The sequence below is a fragment of the Phacochoerus africanus genome, chromosome 1 (genome assembly GCF_016906955.1).
Source record: "Phacochoerus africanus isolate WHEZ1 chromosome 1, ROS_Pafr_v1, whole genome shotgun sequence".
Classification (NCBI taxonomy): Eukaryota; Metazoa; Chordata; class Mammalia; order Artiodactyla; family Suidae; genus Phacochoerus; species Phacochoerus africanus.
Window position 1 is genome coordinate 285998118 of NC_062544.1, and position 21122 is coordinate 286019239.

The window sequence follows — 21122 nt, forward strand, 5'->3', positions numbered from 1 at the left end:
TTTTGCTCCGATGAGGTCCCCACAGTCCACCGCCCGGGTGACAGCAAGAGGCAGCAGCGTTAGAACGAATCTTTGCTTTTCTCTTCAGGACCAGCTGTCCCTGTAAGTACAGTTTTTTGGACAATAACAAGAAGTTGACGCCTCGACGCGATGTCCCCACGTATCCCAAGGTAAGGCGACCTCCGTCCTCCGAAGAAAAGGCAGTCTGTGTCCATGGCCCCACCCACGGCCAGGGCCACCCTGGCCTCCGGCCAGCCCTGCTATCTGCACCCTTGCAAAACCAGCTCACGCCGGGGCCCAGGGCTGTGGGTGCTCCTGTTATTCTTAAGCAGGGTTTATTCTCTCTGTGACATTTGTTTGGTAAAAGTGGTCCCAGACCACAGCTCACTGTGTCAGGAGACCACAGCCCGTCGTGGGTGTCCGCTCCGGCCCCCTCGCTAACGAGATGACTGGTCTTTAGCCTCAGATGTTACGTGAAAGAACTTTCAGTCTTTTTTTTTTTTTGTCTTTTTCCAGGGCTGCACCTGCAGCATATGGAGGTTCCCAGGCTAGGGGTCGAATCGGAGCTGTAGCCACCAGCCTACACCACAGCCACAGCCACGCAGGATTGGAGCCGTGTGTGCGACCTACACCACAACTCATGGCGACACCGGATCCTTCACCCACTGAGCGAGGCCAGGGATCGAACCCGCAACCTCATGGTTCCTGGTCAGATTCGTTAACCACTGAGCCACGACGGGAACTCCTAGAACTTTCAGTCTTGATGAAACTGTTTAAAATCTGCTTCGTTGCATCTCCTGTCCCTGGACAACATGGAGTTGTCACAGGAGGTGTTGCCTTTTTGTCACAAAGGATTTGTCAGTTACAGAGCCCCCGGGCCCTCGTTAAAGCCTCAGTGCCCTGGGATCCAGGGGACGGTTCCCCAAACAGTAAAGACGCATCTGGTGATGGTGACCCCCGTCCCCCGCCTGCCTTCAGCTGGTGACCGAGCGGGGTCCTGGGCCAGCCCATCTTTGACACATCCTCTTGTGCCAAGATTCGCGCCTGAAATGGCCGGGCTCCTGGATTCAGAGGACCTGGCTGTTCAGACCCCCCTGCCCCCGCCGTTCCCACAGCAGCAAAGATGCTTCCAGAGCCTCCTGCCAGGGCCTTCCCCACTCGGATACAAAGACGAGCCAATACTCTTGGAGGTTTTCACGCGGGCCTGTCGTGCCCGGTCCAGTAGGACCACGTGACCCACGTGTCAGGATCCGGCCCAAGGAGTCAGGAGGCCCAGCACAAAGGGTGCCAATGCTCCACAGCAGGTCCTTGAAAAACATACCTGGGGTGGGGGTGGGGGGTCCCTTCGTGGCTCAGCGGTTAACAAACCCAGCTGGTACCCATGAGGATGCGGGTTCGGTCTCTGGCCTCGCTCAGTGGGTGAAAGATTCAACGTTGCCATGAGCTGTGGTGCAGGCCAGCGGCTACAGCTCGGATTCGACCCCTAGCCTGGGAACTTCCACATGCCGTTAGTGTGGCCCTAAAAAAAAATAAGACAAAATATAAATAAAAAATTAAAAACACACCTAGGACCTAGGAGACGACTCTGTCTCGTTCCAAACCACCCCGACTGTCTCATGTCTGGAATCTTCGGCTTCCTACAACAGTGTAAGCGGAACTCGGGGTTCCTTGGGACCAGCCCCTCGGTAAGCTGTGCCATCCTAGCCCACAGCTCAACCTGCGACAGGTTCGAAGCACAAGCCTCAGACTAGCTTCTTAGCCAGCACCTGAATCTATGCCAGTGAGACCTTTCCCTGGATTTCTCCCCCCTGTGTTTGTGGGGGCGGGTTTACTGGGATGTCGCTAGCGGGTAGTAAAGGCCACCTGCTGTAGGTGTGGACTGCGGTGACGTGTGACAGCCTCACGTGGTCGCGTGCCCCCCACCACACTCAAGGCGTGAGCAGTCTGTCTTCCCCAGACGTCCCCTGTCCTTCCCGGCACAGTCCCCTGCCCTGGACACCACTGGCGGGATGTCACGCCCGCCCCAGAATTCCAGTGGGTGTAGCTTTGAGTCCATGCAGGTGCCCTGAAAGGGGAGCAGGAACGGGAGCATCTGGCAGCCTTTGCCTCAGCACAGAGGCCCCGGGGGAGGTGCTAACCCCACTCCCCTGTCCCCTCCAGTACCTGCTGTCCCCCGAGACCATAGACGCCCTGCGGAAGCCCACCTTCGACGTCTGGCTCTGGGAGCCCAACGAGGTGAGTGAGGGAGCCGCCCGGGGCCGGACGGGCCTCAGGGACCAGTGGCGGGGGGGTGGGGGGGGTGGGCTGGCTCTTCTCCTCAGCTTCTCCTTGTTCTTCCTTTACTTTTAACCTGACTCCAGGTTTGCATCTAGGCTGCCCTTGGGGGCCCAGGGGCTGTGAGGAGGGGGCCTGGCACCCGGCTCTGGCTCTGCAGGGGGCCCCACCCCCACCACCCCAGCAACCCCTGCATCCTGACTCCAGGCGGCTGCCTGTCCCACCGAGCCCGCCTGGAGCAGGCCTCCCGGGCACTGGGGAGAGTTTCCAGAATCGGTTTTGCTGAGAGCAAGGTGGCCCGGGCAGCTGTGTCGCAGCTGGATGCTAGGGAGAGAGGCCCAGGACCAGGCGTGGCTTCTTGCAGCAAGACAGCTCTTTAAAACTTCCCTTTTGCTAAGAAAACACAAACATGAAGGTTTTTGGACCAGTCTGTTACCTAACACTCTCAGTTATAGCCCCCTCTCTGAACCCCAAGAAGACAGAAAGTCCCTCCCAGGGGACGCCAGGCCACCAACATCGACTGGCTCTTCCGGCTTTTCAGTGGCACAGACGCACAGAAAACCTGCCCTGGAGGAGCTCGCTCTCCTGGACAAGGTCACAGAGCCACCTCCCCGCGGGTCACAGGCAAGGGACCTTGCACCCTGAGCATCTGCCATCACAGTCGCCGGCTCCTGGGCCAGAATCCCCTGCGTGAACTAAATTCACGGGCGTGTCTCCCAGGATAAGAAGAGGCCAGGAAAGCACAGACCCCGCCTCCGCCCACCCGGTCCCCCTTGAGAGCCACGTGCTGGCTGGTGTCCGAGGGAGGAGCCAGCTGACACGTGTGCCACCGGGCATCCGACCAACCAGCACGCGGACTGGGGCTGGGAGTTCTAGAAGGATGCATTTTAAGTGTGTAGCTGTCACCTGCCAGATCAAGGCATAATCAGAATTGTTGGAGTTCCCTGGTGGCCCAGCAGTTAAGGATTCAGCATTGTCACTGCTGTGGTTCAGGTTCGATCCCTGGCCCGGGAACTTCCGAATACTGCGGGAATGGCCAAAAAAAAAGAAATAAAGGTGGAGAAGCCACATGGCAGGCACGGGAGACGTGTCGGGACCTCTTGTCCGACGGCTCCCACTGAACTGGGGACCCCGCTGGCCTGTCCCCGGACAGGAGGCTCCACAGGATGGCTTGAAACACACAGACCCCTGATTCCCGCAGGAGGACAAGCCCCACTGCTGCGCACGTCTAGAGGGCTCACGCTCCCAGAAGTTGTTTAGACCTCAGCCCACGGGAGGAAGAGCAAACTGGGGCCCTCTCGGTGGAACCCCGCTGTTCCTGCCTCCTCTCAGCCCAGGCTGTCATGAGGGGGAACCCGCCCTCACGTTGCGAGATGGAAGGACCCAGCCCTCGGTGATGGGAAGGCCCCCTCTCTGCCCTGCCTCACTGCCTGCGAGGGGCGAATTGCACCTGCCGTCAGGACTGGGGTGGAAGGGGGTGGCCTCCGCGGGTGGGCTCAGCCTGGGCGGCCATCTGCCAGCCTGAGCCCCCATCAGCACACCTCTGCGACCCCGGTGGGCCTGGGCAGGGGTTCCAGTGCTTCCAAAACACATCTAGGGAGTTCCCATTGTGGCTCAGCAGGTTAAGAACCTGACCAGTATCCATGAGGATGTGGGTTCGATCCCTGGCCTCGCTCCGTAGGTTAAGGATCCAGCATGGCTGTGAGCTGTGGTGTGGGTCGATCCCTCATTGCTGTGGCTGCCAGAGGAGCTCAAAGATGACAGTGATCGGGTGGCCTCTGAAAAATCTAGGGGTGCCACGAACCTTGGAGTGTGGGTAGCAAAGATGAACAGCTGCAAGGACACACCTGAAAGCTTCCACAGCCCACCTGGTCCCCAAAACTGCATCCGGCCGCCCACACAAAGCAGCTCCCACCCAGAAGCATCAGGGCTCCCTGGTGGCGGCTCCCCTCTCTTCCTTCGAGTGGGGGTGAGGCGTGCCCGGTGTCACCCAGGGCCCAGCCTCCTCTGATCACAAACCAGACAAGGAGGTGACTTCTGTCTCTCGCGGGCTGAGTTGTCAGCACCTCCCAGGGCCGGCTAGAAGCCTGCAGGGCCTCCCGGTGGGTGTCTCATGCGCCCCCCACACTCACCGTCACCCAGCTGCCCAGGCCCAGACCCGGACCCGCCGCAGCGTCCGCCGCTGCCCCCGTGGAAGCAGATGCACCAACGCGTCACTTCTGCTCCAAGCTGCCACACAAGGGGCACCAGATGGTTTTGTCTGCCGAGCACCTCCGCCTCTCGACTCCAATTTCACAGCAGACGTTTCAGCTCCTCGGGGCTGCCGGTGGCTGCGAAGGGGCTGGTGGGCCGGGAGTGAGGGCCACCAGGACGCCAGCCCCCCGGTCCCAGGGCCAGCATCCAGGACAAGAGGGCACTAGCTGCTCTGGACCGTGAGACCCAGGCTGGGCACTCATGCTGCTGGCAGAGCGGGGGTGACCAGAGCAGCCGCTGGCCAGCAGCCTGGACACCAGCCCTCCCATTGTCACGCCGGGACCCTGCACTCCCGGGGCTGTCAGGGGCCCCTTCAAGGACCCCGTTTCCCAATGCTGGTGCCCTGTCTGCATCTGTGCTGTCCCCTCGAGGGGACCAGCGTGTGGGACCGTCAAGGACTGTCCACCTGGGACATCCTCCAGGTCACCACTGCGGGTGGTTCCAACCTCCCGGATGGAGTCCTTGATGCCCCGGAGTGCCTGCTCCCAAAGCCGCCCCGTCATGGCCCCCCGTCTCCACTTGGTTCTAGGGTTGGATTTGCAAAGCTTCACCTGACTCGCAGTGTTCCCAGTTCTCAGTGTGGACCAAGGAAAGCTGGGTTTTCAGCCGCCCGGCCCGTGCGGGTCTGCTGTGGCAGCTGTAACGACACCACAGAGCGAGGGGCCTAAGTGGCCTGTTCCCATGGTCCAGAGGCTCGGACCCCGGATCGGCCGTGGGTGGGGCTGGTCCCTCCTGAGGCCTCTCTCCTGGGCGTGTGGGCAGCCTTCTCCTCCTGTGTCCTCACATGCGCAGCCCTCTGTGTGTCTGTGTCCCGACCTCCTCTTAGAAGGACGCCTGTCCTAGCACATTAGGGCCGCCCCTGTGACCCCGTGAGCCCACATGACCTCAGCTACCTCCCTAAAGGCCCTCTCCCCAAACCCAGCCACGTGGGGGTCAGGGCCTCGGCACCCTTTTGGGAAGAGGAGGGCACCCCCACACACACACAAGCAGAGGCTGATGGGAAGCCTGTGCGGACTCTGGGCGGTGGGTGATGGGACGGGTGGAGAGCCCACGGGTGGGGGGCCCTGGCAGGTGGGCGTCCCAGCCCCGGGCCGTCCTCAGGCTCCCCTGCAGGCCTCCCTCCCCGGGGTTCTCGCCCAGGACCTGCTTTTTCCCAGGAAGCAGGGTCGCTTTGTGAGACTCTCACGTGGAAACATCACGTCATCCTTCTTCCCTGTGGCTTAGTTAGCGGCAAAGCCCTGAGCGGTACTTCACCAGGTGGGAACAGTGACCACAGCTCCTCTTTGGGGCTGAAAACCACATCAGCGTCAACCTGAGAGGGGGCTCAGTGAGAGAAAGGGGGGGGACAGCTCCCCGGAACGAGGGTCACTTTCCAGACACTGCAGTGAGCACCCCGAGAAGCAGGGGCCCAGCGGGCCGGGCGTGCTGAGGTGGGTCGAGGGTACGCCGGCACAGCCCCTCCAGGCCCCAGCCTCAGACGTGTACAGGGCTGGGTCTGCGGCGGTCGGAACTGTGTCCGAGCCTCAGACTGTGCTACTGACCCACTGAGCCTGTGGCCCGTGGGGACAGACAGATAAAACCATTTCCCAGGCGGTCGTTTGGGTGTAGTGTTTCTCATCTGGCCGCTGTCGCCTCCTGCAGAGAATTCCATTGACTTCTGAGCCCCGGCGCCCTTTCAAACTGTCACACGTCTTGTGGGGGATCCTGAAACCCCCTAGTCCACAGGCTTTGCTCTTTAGAGCCCCTGGAGGGGAGGGCTTGCCTGGGGACGGTCCTGCAGGTGTCTCAGGGGGTGGGACTGTGGCGGGGGGGGCGCCCGAGCACTTACCACCCTCCTGCTCCTGTGCCCGCAGATGCTGAGCTGCTTGGAGCACATGTACCAGGACCTGGGCCTGGTCAGGGACTTCAGCATCAACCGCATCACGCTCAAGAGGTGGCTGGTAAGCGCCAGGCCCTCCTGTCCCCAGAACACAGGCTCATTGTGTTTCTTAGGAATGCACAGTGGGCCCCTGCCTGGTGGCACTGGGCTTCCTGCAGATGGAGGAGGCCACGCAGAGTCCTGCAGGGATGTCAGCTGGCCCCTCCCTGTCCCCCAGAATTCTGCTCCTCAGCTCCTGCCCCAGGGCAGCGAGAAAATAGACGGAACTGGGGGTGGGGGCATGGTCCGGTGAGGCAGTGTATGGTAAGCAGTGCGTGTGAGCAAATGTGTGTGTGCTGTGCAGGTGTGTGTGTGTGTGCCCGTGTGTGAGTATTTGTGTGTGTGCATGTGTGCTGTGGGTATGGGTGTGTGGGGGATTTGTGTGTCAGTGCAGGGGCCTGCCTGCTTGAGGGGGGTGTGCTTGTGAACACGTGTCCGTGTGTATGCACGTGTGTGTGCATGTGTGGGAGAGTAGCCATGCAGGGGAGGGTGTTGTGTGAGTGAGCGTGCGTGTGGGGGGGAGGCGGTGTGTGTGTGACGGTGTCGCGTGTGGGAAGGTGCGTACGGGGAGTGTGTGTGTAGCAGCAGATTCTTCTCTTTAATATTCTCAGAACCAAATGCCAAGAGCCGGTTGAAGGTTTGAGGGTGGCTGGGAACCCGGAGCCCCCAGCCCCCAGCCTCGCCCCAGCGGGGGCCCTGGGAGGCAGCCTGGAGCCAGAGTGTGCCCCCCGCCCCCGACCCCGGCTCTGGGCCTCGCCCTCGGGAAAGGGGGTGCAGTGGGATGAGGACGGGGTGGGGAGCAGGCACGGGCCCCGGGGAAGAAGGTGCGGGCGCGTGGGCGGCGGCTGCGGCACAGGGCGGCCCCGCTGGTCTCCGCAGCTCTGCGTGCACGACAACTACCGGAACAACCCCTTCCACAACTTCCGCCACTGCTTCTGCGTCGCTCAGATGATGTACAGCATGATCTGGCTCTGCGGGCTGCAGGTGGGGCCCGGGCCCCCGCGGGCAGGCGGCAGCACCCCCGCCCAGGCGCGCGGCCCCCCCCCCCTCCCCAGACGGGGCCTTGGGCGGGGCTCCCGCACCCACCCCCCCGCCCCGCAACCTTCGTCCACAAGCAAGTGGGCGCCCCGCCCTCTTCCCCACCCCAGGCCGGGCCTGGAGGGGCGTCCCCCCCCCCCCCCCCCCCCCCCGCCCCCCGCATCTCCCGTCTCCCACCCAGCCCACCTGCCTCTGATCCAGGAGAAGCTTTCCCAAATCGACATCTTGACCCTGATGACGGCGGCCGTCTGCCACGACCTGGACCACCCCGGCTACAACAACACGTACGCACCTGCTCTTTTGCTGTTTTTCCCCTTTTAAAGGGCACCCTGGGCGTCCCCCCGGGGTCTGGGGCTTAGGATGCAGCTCTTCCACTGCTGGGGCCCTGGTTCAGCCCCTGGCCTGGGAGCTGAGATCCCACATCAAACCGCCGCCCGCCGCAGCCACAACAGATAAGCAAATAAAGGTCCCGGTGGCCCCCGAAGTGCGCGCTTCAGCTCATCCCTTGGCGACGGTCTCGCGAGCCCCCAGCGCCACCTCCTCCTCTGTAAGGCCATTGCCCGGGGCCTGGGCCACCCAGGCAGGACCCGGGAGGTTTCCAGAGCCCCAGGGGCTTCCGCAGCCCCTGTGGTCCTGCCCCAGACCAGCAGAGCACCCCCCCCGGGGGGGGGCCAGCAGAACCTCCCTCCTCCAAAGCAGGAGTGCTGCCCGCACACACGCAGGGTAGCCGCCCCCCACCCCGGCTCTGGGTCGTGCTCCCCCCAGGGCAGCCTCCCGGCCTCCTTCCAACAGGCACGAGGCAGAGGCTGAGACGGAGCCTCTGAGCAGCAGAAGGGGTGCGGGCGGCGGGGGCTGGGGAGGGCAGGCCAGGGGCGGGAGGGGGACCCGGCTTTGCTGGGAGTTGATCCACTCCCGCCTCCGGGTCGAAGGCACAGAGCTCCCCCCACACATGCCCGCCAGAGTCCAGGCCCGAGCGTGGTGCTGGTTTGTGTTCACAGCAACACACCGGCGGTTCTATCAAATGTGTGCATTTGTGTATTGAATTGTATTGTGTGCGTGATGACACCAAAGCACCCCGAGAACCGGCCAGGGAGGACTCCAACGTGCGGACGGTGTGCTCCTCGGCGGAGGCGGCCCCCTGGACTCTCTCCCCCACCCCCGTCTCACACTCGGGTGACGTGCGCGCCTCGCCCGCCAGGGCCACCTCCACAGCATCCGACCTGAAAATGCACCCTGTCCCCTCCCGTGTCCCGCGCACTGAAGGCTTGCTGGGCCTTGACGAGGCCGGACCACCTTCAGGAGCGAGGCAGGGGGGAGCTGGGGCTTATTGTGACACCTCGGGGTCTCTGGCGAGCGGGCAGCAGGGCCCGGGGAGTGAGTTCCCCGCACGCACAAGCAGAGGGCGGTCACCCCCGCCAGCCCCGTCACTTCGGCCGCGGCCGGCACCACGCCCCCTGCCTCGCCGCCTCCAGGCAGGATGCCAAGGCTCCCCCTGCCCTGTCCTCCAACCCCAGGTACCAGATCAACGCCCGCACGGAGCTGGCCGTCCGCTACAATGATATCTCGCCCCTGGAGAACCACCACTGCGCCGTGGCCTTTCAGATCCTGGCCCAGCCCGACTGCAACATCTTCGCCAACGTGTCTCGGGACAGCTTCAGGCAGATCAGACAGGTGCGCGGGCGACTGCGCGCGGGGCCCTGGGGGGCGCGGAGCAGGACCAGAGCGGCGAGGCCCCTCACCCACCAGGGATCCTGGGGGGCTGGCCCTCCATCCCCGCCTCCTCCAAGGCCAGGTAGCACCTGGCAAGCGTGGGGCACATGGATCCCCGATTCCCTTAACCTCTGGAGATAAGTCCTCTCCCATCTCGCAGCCCAGGAAATGAGGCTGACCCGGGGGGTTGACCGGCCCGGGCAAGTGGGATGAGTCTGTGCAGACCCCAGCCCAGCAGAACCTCAACCACTGTCCCCAGGCCCTGCTCCTGGCCCCGGCCACCCCGGGCCTCGTCAGCCCCCCGCCCCACTTCAGAAGAGACCTTTCTGCTCCTCCAGGCACATTGGGAGCAGGGCAAGGACGCTTCCCAGGCCCCGAAAGCGACCCCTCCAGGGGGTCCCACTGAACCCAGCTCTGAGCCCCACCCTCGGACGTTCTCAGGGGAGGGAGGGTGTCAGAGTCACTGACCTCTTGGAGGAGTGAGGGGGGTTGAGTGGTAGCGACCCCCAACCAAAAAAAAAGGCACACACACCTCCAAATCCTAAGTATGACCTCATTTAGAAAAAGAGCCTCTGAGCTCCCTGGTGGCCTTGTGGTTAAGGACTCAGAGTTCACTGCTCTGGCGCAGTTCAATCCCTGGCCTGGGAAGTTCCATGTGCTACAGATGCAGCCAAAAAAAAAAAAAAAGAGTCTTTGTAGCTGAAATTAAGTTACAAGCCCTCGATAAGATTGGCTCAGATCATCCAGGAGGACCTGAAATCCAATGGCAAGTGTCCTTGTGAGGGACGCACGGAGCAGAGACACAGAAAGGAGGACAGAGGCAGAGACGGGCCTGGCCTGACCCAGCCACCGAGCGCCAGGGAGGGTCCACGAGAAACAGCAAGAGAAGGGAACAGATGGTCCCGGAGGCATCAGGGGACACGGCCCCTGGTTGCAGGCGTGCGGCCTCCAGAACCGTGAGGGGACATGCCTTCCTGCTGCTCTGTCACCGGCGCATGGCACTTCGGATGGCAGCCCTGGGACTCGTGTCCATGGCAGGAGAGGAGCCACTGAATGTGGCCCACGGGTGAAAACCCACGTCCGTTGGATGTCTCGGTGGCCTCGCCTCAAGGCGCACCTGATAAAGCCTCCAGAGCCCAGTGCCGGGACACACCCGCCCCTCCTGGAGAGGTGACAGCTTCACCCTATCAGAGGACCCGCTCCCTCTCTGCCCGGCTTCCAGGACCTCAGCTGAACCACCCCTTCCGGGCACTCTTATCTCCCCCTGATCTGCAGGCTTTCTGGCCTCCCCTCCAGGCTTTGGAACCACCCACAGGCTCTTGCTAAGTGTTGTTACACGAGCCGTAGCGAGTCTGAAGGAGGTAAAGCAGCAAATCCCGAAGAGAGGGCCCTGCGTCCCTGTCTCGCCTCCCAGCTTCCCGGTGAGGAGCCCCGCCAGGAACTCGGCCTGGAGAGTCCAAGCCGCTGACCCCCCGACATGCGTGGAGTGGTCAGAGCAACAGCCCCCCCTCCTGCAGAAGAACCCCCCTCCCCTGTGAAGGGGTCTGCCTCTGCCGCCCACCACAGGGACACCCAGGGTGGCCCAGCCCCAAACACCTTGCTGACCCTAACACGTTCTCAGGGGAAAATCCGTTGTTCCAAATCTTTATCAATATTTTGTCCTTGAGTATACACATACTTCTTGTCTGTCTAGGGCCACACCTGTGGTATATGGAGGTTCCCAGGCTAGGGATCCAGTCGGAGCCTACACCACAGCCACGGCAACGCAGGACCCAAGGCGTGTCTGCGACCTACACCACGGGTCGCGGCTGAACCGTGAATGTTTTGAGGGAAACGCCTCTCGGGGATAGATCCTCCACTGACCACACAATTAAATCTTACAAAGAAACCACACAATTCAAAATGCCAGCAACGTCCCTCCAAACACATCTGAGATTATCTGTGTTGACTGATTTGAGTTCTCTATTCGATGCCTGTGGTGTTATTTCCTTGACAAAGTAGGACATCACACGCGGCACAGAGGTGTGTGCTATAACCGTTTGTGGGATGGACAGGTGGATGGATGGATGGACAGGTGGGACGATGATGGAGGGATGGACTAATGGATGCTTGGATGGATGGATGCATGGATGGACAAGTAGATGTTGGATGGATGGACAGATGGATAAGTGGTTAGATGGATGGACAGATGGGTGGATGGGTGGATGGATGGACAAGTGGATGGTTGGATGGATGGACCGATGGATAAATGGGTGGTTGGATGGATGGATGGACAGGTGGGTGAATGATGGAGGGATGGATTAATGGATGCACATGTGACAGGTGCATCAGTGGGTAGACAGATGATTGGATGGATGGATGAATGGGTAGATAAATGGTCATTGATTCAAATTATGCTACTTCTCCTAAACCAATATTTGGTGAACAAGGTAATAAGAGATACGTACTTAAAAACTCACTCTGGGAGTTTCCGTCCTGGCTCAGTGGTTAACGAGTCTGACTAAGAACCATGAGGTTGCGGGTTTGACCCCTGGCCTTGCTCAGTGGGTTAATTTAAGGATCCGGTGTTGCCCCGAGCTGTGGTGTAGGTGGCACACGTGGCTCGGATCCCACGTTGCTGTGGCTGTGGTGTAGGCCGGTGGCTACAGCTCCAATTCTACCCCTAGCCTGGGAACCTCCATGTGCCACAGGAGCGGCCCTAGAAAAAGGCAAAAAGAAAAAAATTTTTTTTTAAAAACTCACTCTATCCTTGTTTACAAGTATGTTAACAACAAAAGACTATTATAAACACATTTTTATTTTTTATTTTCATTTTCCCTCTTTTTAGGGCTGCATCCGAAGCCTATGGAAATTCCCAGGCCTGGGGGTCGAATCAGAGCTGTAGCCCCCAGCTGACGCACAGCCACAGCAACACCAGATCTGAGCTGCGTCTGCTGCAACCACCACCACAGCTCACCAGAACGTTTAACCCACTCAGCGAGGGCAGGGATTGAACCTGCGTCCTCATGTATACTAGTCGGGTTCGTTCCTGCCGAGCCGTGACGGGAACTCCAAGAACGCTATTATAAATCCTGAGGCTTTGATAATTCCCAAGCGAGACATGCACATCTCATCACATAAAGATTAGGTAACAGGACAAATACTTGGGAAATCGGCTCCTGACCTCCGCCAGCAACCTCTGGAGGGAACAAGCGCGTATCTGAAGGAAGCATCTGTCCTTGGCGGACACAGCGGGACTCGGCAGGCGACGGACTTCGCCGCCGAGCCCGCCCTCGGCAGGTGAATCGCCCTGGCGGATCTGGACACGCCGGCTTCTCCCAGGACACAGCACGCGCAGGCCGGAGCCCCAGGCTGCCGCTCGCCAGCTGGGCCTGGGCAGGTGCCTCAGCCTCCTCCCGGCTCGGCGTCTTTATAAAAACGAGGACAGGGCTGCTGAGACCCACCCAAGGCGTTGCCTGAGGCCTCGAGAGCCGAGGGCGCCGCACACGGTGGGCGCCCCGGGAGCACCTGCGGGGACCGGGCCCGCGTGAGTCACGCTCTGCCCTCCACCCAGGGGATGATCACGCTGATCTTGGCCACGGACATGGCGAGGCACGCGGAGATCATGGACTCTTTCAAGGAAAAGATGGAGGATTTCGACTACGGCAACGAGGAGCATCTCACACTGGTGAGGGGGCCGGTGCCCTCGGGGGGGCTGGCGAGGGGGCCCCGTCCTCCAGCGCAGACCGGATCCCAGGCCGCCTCACCTTGTGGGGGGTGTGGGGAGAGCCGGTTCGCAAAGTCCCAGCTTCTCGGGGGAGGCCCCCCCATCCCCACCCCCCGCCATGGGGCCCCAGGTCCTGGATTCCTCCACTGTGCTCGGATTTGAGGGCGAAAGTGCGGGACAACAGCCCAGTGTGCAGAGGTCAGGCTGACACGGGGGGTGCCAGGCTCCGGAGCAGAGGGCACAGACCATAGCGTCTGTGTGACAGAGCCCCCTCTGTGCTGGGGGGCTCGAGGGGGACGCCCCCTGGGTCAGGACTGTGGTTCCCACTCCTGTCTCAGCTGGTTCAGGATGTGGGGTGTCGAAGCTGCTGGGCACCCTCCTGCTTTTACACGGGGGTCCCCTTCGCCCTGGGCTTCTAACCACCTCTTCAGGGCTCGAGGTCCCAGCACACGCCACTCCATGAGTCTCTTCTCACTACCTTCTGAACCCCTGGCTCCTGACCACTCTGGCTCTCAATATTTTTTACTTATTCTCAACCTTAAGAAGAAACTTCAGGAGTTCCCGTCGTGGCGCAGTGGTTAACAAATCCGACGAGGAACCATGAGGTTGCAGGTCCAATCCCTGGCCTTGCTCTGTGGGTTAAGGATCTGGCGTTGCCGTGAGCTGTGGTGTCGGTCGCAGACGCGGCTCGGATCCCGCGTTGCTGTGGCTCTGGCGTAGGCCGGTGGCTACAGCTCCGATTGGACCCCTAGCCTAGAACCTCCATATGCTGCAGGAGTGGCCCTAGAAAAGGCAAAAAGACAAAAAAGAAAAAGAAACTTCACGGAGTTCCCACTGTGGCTCAGTAGTAAGGAACCCAGCTAGCAGCCATGAAGATGCGGGTTCAGTCCCTGGCCTCGCTCAGAGGGTTAAGGTTCCAGCATTGCCATGAGCTGTGGTGTAGGTCGCAGGTGCGGCTCGGATCCTGCATTGCTGCGTCTGTGGTGTAGGCCGGCAGCTGTAGCTCCGATTCGACCCGTAGCCTGGGAACCTCCATATGCTGCGGGTGCAGCCCTAAAAAAAAAAAAAAAGACTTGTGAACTTTGCAGTGTGTGGTCTGTGTGACTAAGGTCCATTTCGGGGGGACTGTCCTGCTGCGTAAGCCTCTCCAGAAGAGATTCTGACCGTTGGGGTGCGGTGCTGTCCTGCTCTGCCTAGCACAGCCGAGGGGCCTAGATGCCGGCCGTAGGGCTGCCCGCTGCAGAAAGAGACCATCTGCCCTTGGTGGTGGCAGGGGGAGGGGGTACCAAGCCCCAGTCCCCTCCCCCAGCCCTGCGTATCCTCCGTCCCCTCCCGTCGGGGACGCCACGTCCAGGCCCCGACTGCAGCGTGGCATCTTCTTCCAGCTGAAGATGATTCTGATAAAATGCTGCGATATCTCCAACGAGGTCCGGCCGACGGAGGTCGCGGAGCCCTGGGTGGACTGTTTGCTGGAGGAGTATTTCATGCAGGTAAGAACGGGGCACGGCAGCCCCACCTCCTGTGGTTCTTCAGCCCCTTCCCTGGGCTCGTGTTCAAAACCCACCCAGGTGGCTGATGTCACCAGCTTCCAGAAGCCTTCACAGCAGGTGCACGTCGGCAACACACTGGACTGTAATTCGAGACACAACCACCAGGAAAAGCTAAAGTCAAACTGCTACCACGCCAGTGCCTCTGTTACCAGTAATTAAAGCCCCGATGGGGGCCCGCAGGTCCGGCACAGGTGGCAGGGCAGGGAGCCCCCGAGGGTCGGTGAGACAAGCAGGCCAGCCTGAGTCGTAGCCGGGAAGCTCTGGGGCAGGAAGCAAACGCTGGAAGGGACCAAAAGCCTTTCCCACTGCAGCCCAGGGAGCCTGGGGAGCGGGGCTGGGGGTCTGCTGCTGCTCTGTGGCCATGGGTCCCTCGGCACCACCCTGCAGGTCCAGCGGGCGCCTGGTCGGCACCCAGGGTGTCCCCATCTCCCCACGTGGTCACTCATAGGTGTGGCATCGGTGGCTCCATCGGCCTCTGCGCTGTTTTTCTCTTCCTCTGGGAACAGCGGTCCTCGAAGCTTCCAGATTCGGGGGACGTTTCCTTCTTTAACGCCGTGTCTGCTGCCCCCCACAGAGCGACCGCGAGAAGTCGGAGGGCCTTCCCGTGGCCCCTTTCATGGACCGGGACAAAGTGACCAAAGCCACGGCCCAGATTGGGTTCATCAAGTTCGTCCTGATCCCGATGTTCGAGATGGTGACCAAGGTGAGTGGCCGCCACCACGAGCTGATGACGCGACAGCGAGAGGCACCCGTGTGTGCGTGTACCCACCCACACCCACGCCCACACGCACCCTCACACGTGTGCTGGCGCCGCCCACTCCCCGCCCCCCTCACCACGTCTTTGGTGAGCACGACGCCCATCGACCGAGTCCACCTGTCCTCTCCCAGCTGTTCCCTGTGGTCCAGGAGCTGATGCTGCAGCCCCTGTGGGAGTCCAGAGACCGCTACGAGGAGCTGAAGCAAATGGACGACGCTGCGCAGGAGGTGAGCGCCGGCAAGGACGCGGGTGTCCCTGGCCCCACGCGGCCCGGCTGCACCTCGGAGGGGGCCCTCTGGAGGGAGCCCGTCCAGCCCTCTGCGCAGCCAGGCCCCGGCGAGGGAGGGCCTGCCCTCGGGGAGCCACGCCGCCGGGAACCCACGGAGCGAGGGTGCGCCCGCCGCCTGGACCACAGAGCGTCGCAGCCTGGTGGCCGCCCTGCCCCACAGGACCCCTCCTCTCCCCTCCCGGGCTGACCTTGTTCAAAGGGAGGGGGTGGAAGAGACGCGCCCCGGCGGGAAAAGCCACCACCACGACCTGGCCACGGGCCTCACGTGGCAGCTTGGCGCCTCGGGGTCAGGAGCGCGCGTGTGGTCCAGGTTGCTGTCGGGATGGACCCTGAGTTTCAGGGACGGTGAGGTTCACAGGCTCAGAGCCGCCGGAGAGGTTTTCTGCAAAGCCCCGGGAGCTGGTCTGGACAAGTCGGGGCTCCCTGCCTCGGGGGCCCCCGCAGACCGTCCCCGAGTGACTGCCCCTTGGCCGGCCCTCCCACCCTCTCTCAGGGCCCTGATGCAAGTGGAACCGCCTCCCCGCTGCCTCGTGCTGTGTCCCCGTCTGACGGTGGCCGGCCTACCCCCACCCCCACCCCAGGGCCCTGCCCCGTCATTGGTCCTTCACGCTCGCTGCGGGCAGGGCCCCCCACCCTGTCTCCGTGGACCTGCTGAGCCTCCGAGCGGTTCTTGTTCCCTCAACCTCCTTTGTATGACGCTGGGTCCATTGTGGTGTCAGTAAACGCTCACGGGTCCAGCCCCGTTCAGGGGTGACAGATTTCTCTAGCTGGATTCTTCTAGAAGGTCACAGGCAGGTCCTAAAACTCCAGAAGCCTAAGAGCAAATGATGCAGAGAACACATGTAAGAGGAGGTGTCCCTGCCGAGGCCCCCAACGGGTGCTACGGGGACCTGACCCCCCCAGGCCGGCTGCCCGTCATCCCGGCCAAGGCCTGAGTCTCCAGGCTCCAGACTGGCCACCCAGGGTGCCACTCGGACCCTCTCCAGAAAAGACAGATCCACAAAAGAAGTGAAAGATGGGATTCCCATCATGGCTCAGTTGTAACAAGCCCGACTAGGATCCATGAGGACACAGGTTCAATCCCTGGCCTTGCTCAGTGGGTTAAGGATCCGGCATTGCCGTGATCTGTGGTGTAGGTTGAGATGCGGCTCAGATCTGGCGTTGCTGTGGCTGTGGTGTAGGCCGGCAGCTGCAGCTCCCATTCGACCCCTAGCCTGGGAACTTCCATGGGCTGCAGGTGTGGCCCTAAAAAGACAGAAAGAAGAGAAAGGGCTGCACCTGCCACCGCCAGTGCACTGGGGCCGTGTGCCAGTCCTGTCCACACGCAGACAATGGCCACAGGCGCTGAGGCCCCCGGCCGCAGGGAGGTGGCTCCTGCAGAGCCGTGTCTGGGGGCTGTGGCATGCCGGCCCCCGCATCGTAGATCCGGTCTCACCACACATCTCCGCATCCTCAGTCTGGAAGCTCTTAGACGAGCCGTCACCCCCTGTCTCCTGGAGCCTGATTTTTGCCTCCTTTCCACTCTGTCCCGCCCGTAGCAGAAAGCTGAGAGCCTGACCTCGGGGGCCACCAAGTCCAGAGAGAAGAGCAGAGACGTGAAGGGCGCCGAAGGTAAAGCTCTTCTAACCGCGTCTCCACGCGCGTGGTAGTGCGGACCGAAGCGGCACAGGCCGGGAGGGAGGAGACCTGAACGCCGGGCGGTTTTAAATAAATGGAACTTCTCCTCCTCGCGTAAAGCGTCAGCACGCGGCTCTGAAAGAAGGGGCACGTGCTGCTGTTTCTGACAGAAAAAGATTAGTGATTAAGCCCAGGTGCCCTTACAAGGGGAAGGACTTTTTAGAGGCTTGTCAGTTTGTAAGAGCTGCCACTGTGGCTCAGCAGGTGAAGGACCCGACATGGCCTCTGTGGGTTTGATCCCTGGCCTCGCTCAGGGGGTTAGAGGCCAGTGTTGCCACAAGCTGCAGCCGCAGGTGCGGCTCAGACCCGTCATTGCCGTGGCTGTGGCGTGGGTCGCAGGTGCAAGTCCGATTCGACCTGGGAACGTTCATGTGCTGCAGGTGCAGCCGTCAAGAGGAAATAGAAAGGAAAAAATACTAATATTTTTAAAAATAAAAGCTTTTCAGTTTTCAAAAATCAGGTATTTAAGGAGTTCCTGCTGTGGCTCAGTGGGTTAAGGGTCCAGCATTGTGTCTGCAGTGGCTCAGGTCGCTGTGGAGACAAGGGTTCTATCCCTGGCCCAGGACAGTAGGTTAAGGATCCAGCATTGTTGAAGCTTCAGCCTAGGTGGAAGCTTCGGCTGGGATTCGATCCCTGGCCCAGGAACTTCCATACGCTGCAGGTGCGGCTAGTAAATAAATAAGGTTTTTGCCTATGTCACTCCAAGCACGTCCTGTGCACCGTGGGTCCTGGCCCATCCCTCCATCCAGGTGGAAGACAGACAGCCCGCTGGGCTTCTGGGTGGCACGGTCACAGCACATCCGTGGTGAGGATTGTTTGGGAGTCTGTGTGACAAAGCCCTCAGGGCACAAGGGCGGGTTTGGCTTGTGGAGGAGGGTGCAGGCCAGCCTCCCACAGTCCCCGCTCTGAGCCCCAGCTTTGCTCATTACGAGCTGAGCGACCTGCACAGGCGGCTCAACCTCTCTGAGCCGCAGAGCCACAGTCTCTGAGCGATGTTTGGCGATTCAATGGGCCGAGTTCTGGGGCAAAAGAAGTGTCCGTGGTCTGTGTGGGATCCCGCGACTTTTGTGAGATGGCCCGCACACTTCCAATGCCACAAACGCGAGCCAGCCATCTCTCCTTCTCCGAGCAGACTGCGCCTGAAGGGAGCGGAGCTGCGGGCTGCTGTCCCGGACCCGGCCGGCTGAGCTTCGGATCCCGCCTGCACGGGAAAGTGGTTCTGAGCACCCACGCCACGAGAGCACGTTTTCTAAGAGCCGTTTTATTCCCTGATACAAACAAAAGGACTTCCCAATGCTGTACAGAATTTTTATTTTTAAACCTTCTTTTAAATAATATATTCTTATACAGAAATGGGTGCTGTACGTTTTCTTGGGTGGAGCCGAGTATCCCGGGATAAACCACAGGCATCTCCCGGGTCCTCGCGTGGGGACTCTGTCCTTCTCATCCGGGTGTCCTGAAGCCATGGCCGAGGGCTGTGATGGGCGCCCCGTGCGATCCAGCATTAAGTGTCAGGCCGGTGCCCGGAGCGTGACGACACGCCGGCCTGTTTGGGAGCCGCGAGGGGACATGAGGCTGTGCTCGGGGACCCGGGGCCAGAGGCGGCTCGTAGGGCTGCAGGCGCTGTGAGCCCACGCAGTCCATGCGGGGTTTCCAGGGTGGAAATTCCACATCCCATCAGCAGCCCGGAAAAGGAGCCGCATCTACACAGCACACCTCAGGGTCTCTGTCCCAGGGGACGAAGCCCCGCTCCTCTTCCTGTGTCTTAGGGACAAGCACTGGGAACATTCTGGGGGCCCCACACCCTCAAGGGGAGAGCCAGCCCCCGCCTAGTTCGCAGGTGAGCTTCATGAGGTCACACACGCCTGAGCTCCCACGCGGGACCCCTCCCCACGCGTGTGTTCTCAGCGTTTGCAGGGCCGTGGGCTCCATCCCTGCCCCGCCCCCGCCAAGCATCTGCTCTAAGGCCGGACTTTAAAAGCCATCGGCCTAACCTGAGCTCCTTGAGCGTCGATGGCCTGTTGGCCCCCTTCCCTCAGCGCATCCCTTCCGTCTCGGTGAACATTCCAGAACATCGCATCCCACCATTGCGTAGTTTGAGCAGAGAAACCTTCCCTCCGGCCTTGAATCAGTTCCCCAGGGAGACGGCCCTGGGTTCCCCATGTCTGGGTTGGTTCTGCTCTTCATTGTAATCCTGCTGAAGCCAATACACCCTGCAGCTTTGGCCACACGGCAGCCCAAACCCTGCGGGGGTGTAGACAGGGACGCCTTTCGGCCGCGTGACGTCCTGCTCTCTCACCTGCCCTCCGATCACTGGGCACTTCAACGGGTGCCTTTTACCTGCCGAGTGACGCCGAACGCCTCCCTCACCAAACTGCCCCCGATCAGGTTTCACACTATGACTGAGTTTAATGTTCGCGTACACCCGTGATTCACACGCACGTAGACACGCAGTCACACAGAGGTCCACGCAGGCACACACATAATTGCCTACACAGGGACACATGTCCACACGTGCTATGCACACACATATGCAGGCAGCCACACGTGTACATGCATCCACACGTGCATGCACATGTGCAAACACGCACACACAGGTGTGCACACATACACCCAATCACACAGCTGTCCCAAGGCACCTCCCGTGGACGCCTCTATCCGCGTGTCTGAGCCAGGGTGACCGCCTCGGCCTGATGGCATCTTTAGGCAAATCACACAGAAAAATCAGTTCAACACGAGGGTCAGGTGAACTCTAAGCGCACAGGGTTCGTAACCCCAGATACACAGCCCTCTGGGGACTGTCGGCTGGCAGTGGCCTCTGGCAGAGGAGAGCAGCTGCCCACGTGGCCGGGCCTGCCTCGCCCAGTCGTGGCCGCAGGAAATGCCACGTCCCTTCTCGCCCCCCGGGGCCGCGGGGGCGCTGGTCCCCTCCCCCACCCAGGGCCAGGCTGAAGCGGTGGCGACGCCCCAGACAAGAAGGCGTCGTGCTGTCTTTCTGCTCCTCCAGTGTCGCCAAGAGGGGAGATTTTAAAGTTTAAATCGAAAGACCGTAACTGTTTGTCCAGGGGCGGATGAAATCACTGCTCTGGCTGTTCTCCACCAGGAGCCGAGAGGGCCTGGCAAGGAGGCGGAGTTCTAACCCCCATGTCTTTGGGCAAGTGTTCCCAGCTTCCCGCTGGACTTCCCACCTGCCCCCGAGGTGGGGGGGGTGTTGGGGGGGGAGCAGGTGCCACAGAGGAGCCTGGGGTGGGAGCCAGGTCCTACAGGGATGAGGCCCCTTTCACAGCTAAACCGCGTCCCCGAATTTCGCCCCCAGCACCTCCGAGTGTGACGTCCTTGGAGGCAGGTCTTCAAAGAGGTGAGTGCGTTCAAGTGAGGTCACGGCGGGGGCGAGGGGCCCTGGTCCCCAGAGAGGGGCCGTGTGAGCGCTCGGGGACACGTCCAGGAGCGAGGCCTTGGGAGGAACCAACCCTGCCCGCCCCTGATCCGATGGCCCCAACGCCAGCCTCGAAGAGCACAAGTCCTGCATCTGAGCCCCCAGCCTTGGGGGGCTTTGTGAGGGCCGCCCCAGGACCCTCACGCAGCCCCCCTCCCATGTCCCGGGGCGGCCGGCACAGCCTGGTGCTCAGGGCAGACAAGCTGGTTCCGGAGACACCAGGACAGCCGCAGGTGCATGGCCACCCGCCTCTCTCCGGGCGCCGCTTGTCCTGGGAGCCGGGCCTTTCCGCACGGGCAGCCTCCCTGGACGGAGGCATCAGTCACGGCCCCGGGAACAGCCTGCGGTTCTCCCAGCACCATGGGCCCGGGAGCCGGAGCAAGGCCAGGGAGGTCAGAGCCGCCACCTCTCGTCCGGCGAGGCCTCGGGGAGGCTTCACTCCTTGGGAAACCTGAGGCTCGAGCGGACGTGGTCAGAGGAAGGAGGCCCTTCGGAAGCGCCCAGAGGCCAAGGC

General features: G+C 61.5%; 1 protein-coding gene across 3 annotated transcripts in view; it reads left to right on the plus strand.

Moving 5' to 3' along the window:
* PDE9A (phosphodiesterase 9A) overlaps positions 1–18525 on the plus strand; it is a 100447-nt gene extending 81922 nt beyond the window's left edge. Inside the window, exons 8-19 of one of the 3 annotated variants that reach the window (XM_047797297.1) lie at positions 89–170; positions 2161–2235; positions 6381–6467; positions 7325–7429; positions 7685–7767; positions 8998–9154; positions 12747–12860; positions 14285–14389; positions 15024–15152; positions 15338–15433; positions 17034–17106; positions 18305–18525. In XM_047797297.1, coding sequence (XP_047653253.1) covers positions 89–170; positions 2161–2235; positions 6381–6467; positions 7325–7429; positions 7685–7767; positions 8998–9154; positions 12747–12860; positions 14285–14389; positions 15024–15152; positions 15338–15433; positions 17034–17106; positions 18305–18315 — 1117 coding nt within the window. In that variant the 3' untranslated portion in view covers positions 18316–18525. The remainder of the gene's footprint in view (positions 1–88; positions 171–2160; positions 2236–6380; positions 6468–7324; positions 7430–7684; positions 7768–8997; positions 9155–12746; positions 12861–14284; positions 14390–15023; positions 15153–15337; positions 15434–17033; positions 17107–18304) is intronic. The other 2 variants (XM_047797306.1, XM_047797312.1) reach the window with 2 other exon arrangements.
* Positions 18526–21122: the final 2597 nt, after the last annotated feature.